Source organism: Gekko japonicus, unplaced genomic scaffold, assembly GCF_001447785.1.
Source record: "Gekko japonicus isolate JY-2015 unplaced genomic scaffold, Gekko_japonicus_V1.1 scaffold586, whole genome shotgun sequence".
In the NCBI taxonomy this organism is placed as follows: Eukaryota; Metazoa; Chordata; class Lepidosauria; order Squamata; family Gekkonidae; genus Gekko; species Gekko japonicus.
In genome coordinates this window covers 823203-830662 of record NW_015177025.1, presented here as the reverse complement: position 1 = coordinate 830662, position 7460 = coordinate 823203, and the positions used below count along the sequence as shown (strand labels likewise).

At 50.3% G+C, this 7460-nt stretch overlaps 1 protein-coding gene across 1 annotated transcript in view; it reads left to right on the top strand.

Moving 5' to 3' along the window:
* Positions 1–7460, top strand: part of KIF1B (kinesin family member 1B) — a 167516-nt gene that overhangs the window by 131806 nt on the left and 28250 nt on the right. Inside the window, exons 25-27 of the mRNA XM_015427822.1 lie at positions 1124–1372; positions 6984–7102; positions 7198–7283. Coding sequence (XP_015283308.1) covers positions 1124–1372; positions 6984–7102; positions 7198–7283 — 454 coding nt within the window. The remainder of the gene's footprint in view (positions 1–1123; positions 1373–6983; positions 7103–7197; positions 7284–7460) is intronic.

Below are 7460 nucleotides of genomic sequence, written 5' to 3'. Positions count from 1 at the left end.
GAGGGCCGGAAGCGGGGCGGCTGGAAGCAGGGGGCGGGGCTTCGTCATGTGCCCCACCCCCGCACCTCACCCGGGGAAACTGCGTTCCCCCGCGATCCCCCCCGAAATGACCTCTGGTCTTAAGTCTGAGTCCAGTGGCACCTTTGAGACCAACAAAGTTTAATTCTGGCTATAAGCTGTTTAGCTGCTTGAGTATCACATTTGATGATTTACTGATGCTCTGACATTGCTCCCTCGTCAGACCGGAACCTGCATGTCAATCAGGATTGGGGGTGGGAATAGAATTCTGGGGTCCACCACTTGATACTGCAAGTTGGTGGGAAGGATGGGTCCTTGTTTCCAATGTATGCCCACATTAAAAGAAAGAACTGCATGTAAACTAGTGTGTATTTCTGAGAGACTGAAGCTGAGTGTAGCCCTCTCCTTTGTGTTCTAGTTTGCTATGTGAAGGGTTCCTAGCCTTGCGCTGGGAAATTTGGGGGGCAATGCCTGGGTTGAATTTCATGAGGATGTGATTTTACTTCTGGGTGACGCTCTAGGAATTTCCCATAATCTCTATTGAAAGTGCCATAGAGACTGGGTGGGGAGAATTCCTGGAGCTTCTCAATAGACATCATTTCCTCCATGTTTTTGTTCCCACTCCTAAAATTATGGGGTGTGTGTGTTTGTCTGTAGTCAGGCAAACGGCAAGTCTATGAAGGGAGTATGTGTGTGGATAGCATTCAGAAATATGAACACGCACCCCCCACTTGCATTTAAAGTGCACCAGGTCTACATAATGTGTTTAGTGGCTGAAATTCAGAATTTGTGACACTATCAATTATGGCCGGCCTCAGGTAATAAGCTTACTGCAATGATGTGAAGAGCCTTGCGTTTGGGTGTTTCTGTTGCTTCTCTCTGAGCTGAAGTCGCCCTCCCTTTGCCCACTCCCTCTCTCTCCTCCTCTCTCCTCTCCCCTGCGTCCCCCCCCCAAATGCTCCAAAGCTTTTGCTTGCAAACTGATTGTGTCGTACTTCGAGTTGGGCTCAGCAGCCAACTCTTTTGTCGAAGGCAGCTCTTCCTTGGCTTTCTGTCTCCTCCCTTGCTCTCTTAATCAACGTGTTCCATTAACCGATGTGTCTAGCTCCCCCATTTTCCACGGCTGCGTGAACGAGCGCCTGGCTGACCGCACGCCCTCCCCCACTTTCTCCACGGCCGACTCCGACATCACCGAGCTGGCCGACGAGCAGCAGGACGATATGGAGGATTTTGACGACGAGGCCTTTGTGGACGATACCGGCTCCGATGCTGGGACCGAGGAGGGATCGGATCTCTTCAACGATGGGCACGACCCGTTTTACGACCGGTCCCCTTGGTTCATTTTAGTGGGAAGGTTGGTGAGGTCAACTGTGAGAATGAGCCACAGGGGCTAGCTCTTGCCTTGCACTGCTCAAGCGTCACAGTTGCCTGGCCGTAACAGGCCACGTTGTTCCGAGTCAAACCACGGGCGAGAGGCGGCCACACAAAGGCATCTGCTCCGTGGCAGATTAAAGCACAGTTGCCCTCATTCGGGTCAAGGCAAGGCGGCATGTTTCTGCAATTCCACCACTGCACTTCTTGAGCATTTATCTCCCGCCCTCCCTTGCAAGGAGGCTCAGGGCAGGTTACAGCCATAAAAACAATAGTTCTGAAGGCATTATAAATAATAGATACCAGGCAGGCGTCCAGTAAAAACATCTCGGCCTCCCCTGCTGAAGACGCCATCTCCATGCGGCCCGGATTGAACAAACGCAGAGTCCAGCGGCACCCGTGTCAGTGCAAATTGCTTTTAAATGTCGTTTTGATGTTTTAATGAACTCTGTTGTTGTTGTTGTTGTTGTTGTTGTTGTTGTTATTATTATTATTATTATTGCTTTGTGTTGCCGAATGGCCTGACTGTTGCTGCGATCCGCCCTGAGCCCGTTTGCGGAGAGGGCGGGACGGCACATTTGAATAAGTAAATAAATTATAAGCCCCCATTTAAAATCGAATACCAATTTAAATACTAAAACATTTAAAACGCGACGGCGACCCAGGTAATTTCATATGCTCAAAGGGCACACTGTGCCAGTGCCAGGGGGCAGTAATTTGAACAGGTGAGCCAAATTGCCGTCAGGAGCATAGGAGTGCCCAGCACAGGCAAGTTCAGGCAGGGGAGGCCGATATAAGTGGGCATCCGCCGTCTCAGCCAAAGGTCTGGCGGAAGAGCTCCGTTTTGCAGGCCCTGCAGAATTGCAGAGGAGGTGATGGTGGAGGATTCGGGAGGCTTGATTGGCCAGTGAAATGCCTCCCTCCCTCCCCATGGGATCAGGTTTGTCGCTTGTGGGTACTCATGGACCCAGCTTTGCTTCCAGCTTCCCAGAAAGTAGTCGCGGCCCAAAATCTGCTGCCTTCCCCCACTCCCCACCTTAAACTGATCCCCCGCTAAGTACACTGCCGAACCACAAGGATTTGCCTGCTCTCATTCTTGCCTTTATAATTTCCAGATTAGCTCTTTTCTAAATTTCTATACAGCTTTTTGGGAAAAGGATTTTTTTTTGTTTTTATGTGACACTTTGTAAATTAATAGCTGAGAAGAAGTACAGGAATATGGTAAATAAATTAATTGGATTCTGGGTCACACATCCGGAGAATTTCAGGTTTGAATTAAAAACAACCACAACAAAGAACACTCTCCTACGAGTGTCCCTGAAGAGCTGGAAGTTCCGTTCATGCGGACTGGCGAAATCCTCCAAAACCAGAGCAGGAGGTCCAGTGGTCAGGGGTGTGAAGCTCCAGTCTTCTGTTGCAGCTGCTTCCTGTGATTAACAGAAGCGAAATAAATTGTGCGAGTTGACTTAATCCACCTAAAATGTTATGCGGACTCTAATCCAGGAGAACAGGGTTTGATTCCCCACTCCTCCACTTGCACCTGGCTGGATGACCTTGGGCAAGCCGTAGTTCTGACAAGAGCTGTCCTTGAAAAAGAGCCGTTTCTGTCAAGAGCTCTCTCAGCCCCGCCTACCACACAGGGTGTCTGTTGTGGGGAGGGGAAGGGGGAGGAGTTTGTAAGCCGCTCTGAGACTCCTTTGGGTAGTGAAGGGCGGGGTATATATCCAGTCTCCTCCTCCTCTTCTTCTTCTTCCCCCAATAGCCAATCTACACGCATACTTGTTTAATTTCCGCAGTGTGCTGTGATGGCAGAACGGATGTCTCTTTCACTCTGTAAATTAAGCAGAGAGGCTGCCTAGCCCAGAGGGCCCCCCCCCCAAGCTTTCAGGGTCAGCCCAGGAATGGATAAGGTTGGCGCCTTCTGTCCAGCTGCCGCTTCATAGAACTCTTGTGGGGGGGGGGACCCGGCAAGTGACTGTTCTGTTCTCTGAAGCTTTATTCCCAAACCCTGTTCTACCGAAAAGAGCGAGGGAGTTCTGCAGGGCTTACCCACGGCTCCTTGCCGCTTGCCTGCCTGTGCTTTAATCTGCGCGCGGCCGCCACCTCGTGGCTTAATGCGCAGTGGAAGAGCTTGTCCCTCTGGCCCTTTCTTTTGGCATGCCGAGATGTCATTAAAGTCTTGTGAAGCTTCCGCCGCCGAGATCGGGAGGGGAGGTGGGCGTGGGTGGCCGCGCAGCCCGTTTTCTCAAACTTCCTGAACCGATGTTGCGTTTATCAAAAAAGGGGGAGGGGCGCCCCTCCCCGGTCATTCCGAGCTCCGTTGCCATCACGTCGAATCTAAATTTTTCTCATTCAAGTTTCATTTCTAGTTATCTTGTTTTGTAAATATGCCATTTTTACCTCACCGATCTTTCTGCTAATATTGTTTGTGTGTCGTGTTTGTTCCCCCCCCCCTTTCCAGTCTGCTGTTGCTTTAAATGGCGGGGGGGGGGGTTCGCTCACAGATGGAACCGGCCGTTCTGCACGTAGCCCTGTTGCCAGCGCACTGCCTTTTAGTGCAGTCTTTGCAAGAGGCCTTAGGGGAGTGATTCCCCGACTGTGCCCCAGCATGCTTTGCGAAGGGCCGGTGGCCATAGGGCTCCTCCAAGTGGGGAGACCTCCCGCCTCCTCGCCCCCCCCCCGTCCCTAAGCCAACATCCTTCCAGGAACTAGCCTTGCGCCGGGTCTCTTTGAACGAGCCGGTGTGGTCGCTGAGCCGACAGAGATGTGGAGCAAGCCCCGAAAGCATCCCCCGTGGCTAACGGAGGCCCGTCTTTGAGCCCTGACAAACCAGGCAAAAGGGAAAGGTGGTGGGGCAGTATTGAGGTTAGCATGACTGAGAGCTGCTCCTCACTTGTAAGGAGAAGTCATGCCTGCTTTGCCGGAAGCCGATCAAGACGAGGCGTGTCTGCCCTGCCCTGGATAGGCCAGGCAAGCCCGATCTCATCAGATCTCAGCAGCTAAGCAGGGTCGACCCTGGCGAGTATTTGGACGGGAGACCTCCAAGGAATACCAGCAGTCGGGAGGATAGGGGCAGGCTTTATTCAGCCACCTCTCTGAATATCCTCCGGGCCCCCAAGTAGGGGGTCAGTCACCAGAGGTCGCCATCGATGCTCCCTCTAAGCTGTGGAGTCTTGTGAGCAAACATTCTACTTTGTGAGCTACTATCATTAAAGTTGTGGGTGAGTGATTTGGCCATGGCATAAATGAGTTTGCCCTGGAGCCCTCCTTCCTGAGCGAAGACAAAAATGTGTGAGCGGGAGGCTCGAAAACTGTGAGCTGGCTCACGCTATCTCAGCTTAGAGGGAACACTGGTCGCCATGACTTCCAGGTGCACACACAAACACACATGCACGTATGAGAAATACTAAAAAATATCCACCCACCCCAGACAATGCACATGTTATCTTCTTGGGGGTAAGAGGTGCAGTCTGTGTCAAGGTACAAACCCCGGGCATCAAGTCTGGGGAAGATTGTCTCCGATGACAAGACTCTACCTGGGCTTGTGTCTCTTCCGCAGGACGAGCCCAACTCGTCTCGCCTTATTTCGGGGGGTAGGTGCGTCGGTCTGCAGCGGGACAGTTAGATATGAGTCCGGTAGCACGTTAGAGACCAACAAGGTTTTCGGGGCAGAAGCTTTTGAGAGTCAAAGGTCCCTTAGTCAGATAGATACCTGCAGAAGTGAGTTTTGACTCTCGAAAGCTTATATCCTGGAACTCTTTGTCAGTTTCTAGGGCGCGTCCGGTCTCGAATCTAGCCGCTCATCCTGTGTTGTATATCCTTTTAGTGGTGATAATGACTTCGCCTGAGTTTGAATTCCTGACCCAGTGCAATCGGATGATTCTACCGTGGGGGGGGGGGGGGTGACAACCCCCCCCCCTTTTTAAAAGACTTAGTTAAGTGACAGTCCAGCATTCCGGGCACCTCGGTGTCTAGCCATGCCGGCCACATGACCACAGACACTTCCCCGGACAGTGCTGGCCCTTCGGCTTGGAAATGGAGATGAGCAAGGGACACGGAAAGTCGACTGGCTTTCGAGCGAGGGAGACCTTTACCTTGCCTTTTTGCCTCTTGGCTTTTCTGTCTGGTGTGGTTAGCATACTTCGTCGGAGCAGACTGGAAAAGGAGGTAGATCCCAGTTGAGTTGTTCCAGTGTCGAGTTGGCACTTATTTCTGTTCGTGTTTTCATTTTGCAGCTGCCCTCGCTTTATTAATCTCTCTCTTTTATATTGCCATTGTGTTGACATTTTATGTATTAGTCTACATATATATTTTGTTTTAATCACTTTGAGCTGGTGTTTTACGTTGCCCACCTTTTTCTTCATTTCAGGAGCTTCATCTAGGTTGGCTGGCTAATGAGCAGAACGTACTAATGCCTTTTCAATAGACCCTGAAAAGTGACTCTTTTGCAGTGTCTGCCCCCCCCCCAGCTTGCCTTTCCGTAAATGATGCCATTTGTGGCATAAAAGAAAAACGAGCAAGCTCTTGTAAAAGCTGCCTGGTCACCGGAGGAGCTGAACCTTAGTAGCAGAAGTGCATGCTTTGAATGCAAGAGGCCGCTGGTCCAATCCCAGTGAAGGGATTCTCAGTCAATCTATGAAGCTGCTTTATTCTGAGTCAGGTTATTGGCCCATCGAGCGCAGTATCGTCTAGGTTTGACTGGCAGTGGTTCTCCAAGGCTTTAGGGGGGGAGAGCTGCCATCCCTGCTGCTACGCAAGATCTTTCAACTGGAGATGCTGAGGACTGAACAGAGGACCTCTTGCACACAAAGGATTTCTGCTGCTGAGCTGTGAATGTCCCCTGTGAATTACAGTAGCGGGAAAACATTGTTCGAAGGGCCAGTTCACATGTTACTTTTAATGCCGTGGAGACTAATCTCATGTCGGAAAAATTCAGGTGTACATCAGTGTAATTTTCAGTTGAGTCCTGCGTCCCACTCCTCACCATTGCAAGCTGTGTATGGTGAAAGTGTTAATATGCAGCCTTCCTGTAGACGTACAATACAGCTTGTAATTCATTGCTGGGCCGTTGCAGATGGTGGTACCTTAACTGAAATATACATGGAGGGGGAAGATATTTTGTTTCAAGGAAAATTGCCCTTTAACCATCTCTCCCCCCCCCCTTCAAAGTACATTGTGAAGAAAGCCTCTTCTTTATTCGCTTATCTAAACTTCACAAGGTGCCGGACGGGTTTTCACAGGCTCCAGTTGTCCCGTAGATCTCTTTTTAAGTTGCTTAGTGGCTTGCTATATGTGTTTTACAGTTTGTTCACACATTTCTGAAGTCATCTTTGATAAACCAACATCTCAGCAACAATTGTTTGGGTGGCTGGCTTTCATGTGCACACACAAGTCTCCGCTGTGTGTTGTACTGGCCAGAAGGAAAAAAAAAATAGGAAGAACACCGTTGTGATGCATCTTTAGAATGGGGGGGGGGGGGTTGAAGCAAGACATTAGTCTATCATATTTAACTAGTTTCCAATCCAATTACCTTTATTGGTATGTAATTTAACTCGTTAAATACAAATCTCCGCCACCCTTCTCTTCCCCCCCAGGGCATTTGTCTACCTGAGCAATCTTCTCTACCCCGTCCCGCTCATCCACAGAGTGGCAGTGGTCAGTGAGAAGGGGGAAGTGCGTGGGTTTCTGCGAGTGGCCGTTCAAGCTATTGCTGGTAAGAGGCTGCAGTCCTGCAGGAGAGACGCTGTTCTGGAATAGGCCGCAGAACTTGAAAAAAGTAACCCTTTGTGATCTTTCTCTGTTTCCTAGCGGATGAAGAAGCCCCAGATTATGGGTCTGGTGTTCGGCAGTCTGGCACAGCTAAGATCTCCTTTGATAATGAGTATTTTAACAAGGTAACCCGCTCCGTAATTGAATGAGGAGTATTTTAGTCAGGATGTCCTGATTTGTGTGTGCAGGGGTCGTTTTGTAGAAAAAGAGCTAGGGGAACTCATTAGCATAACTCATTAGCATATGCCACACCCCCTAACATCACCGGAAGTCTGTCATAAGGCCACACACCCCGCCCCCAA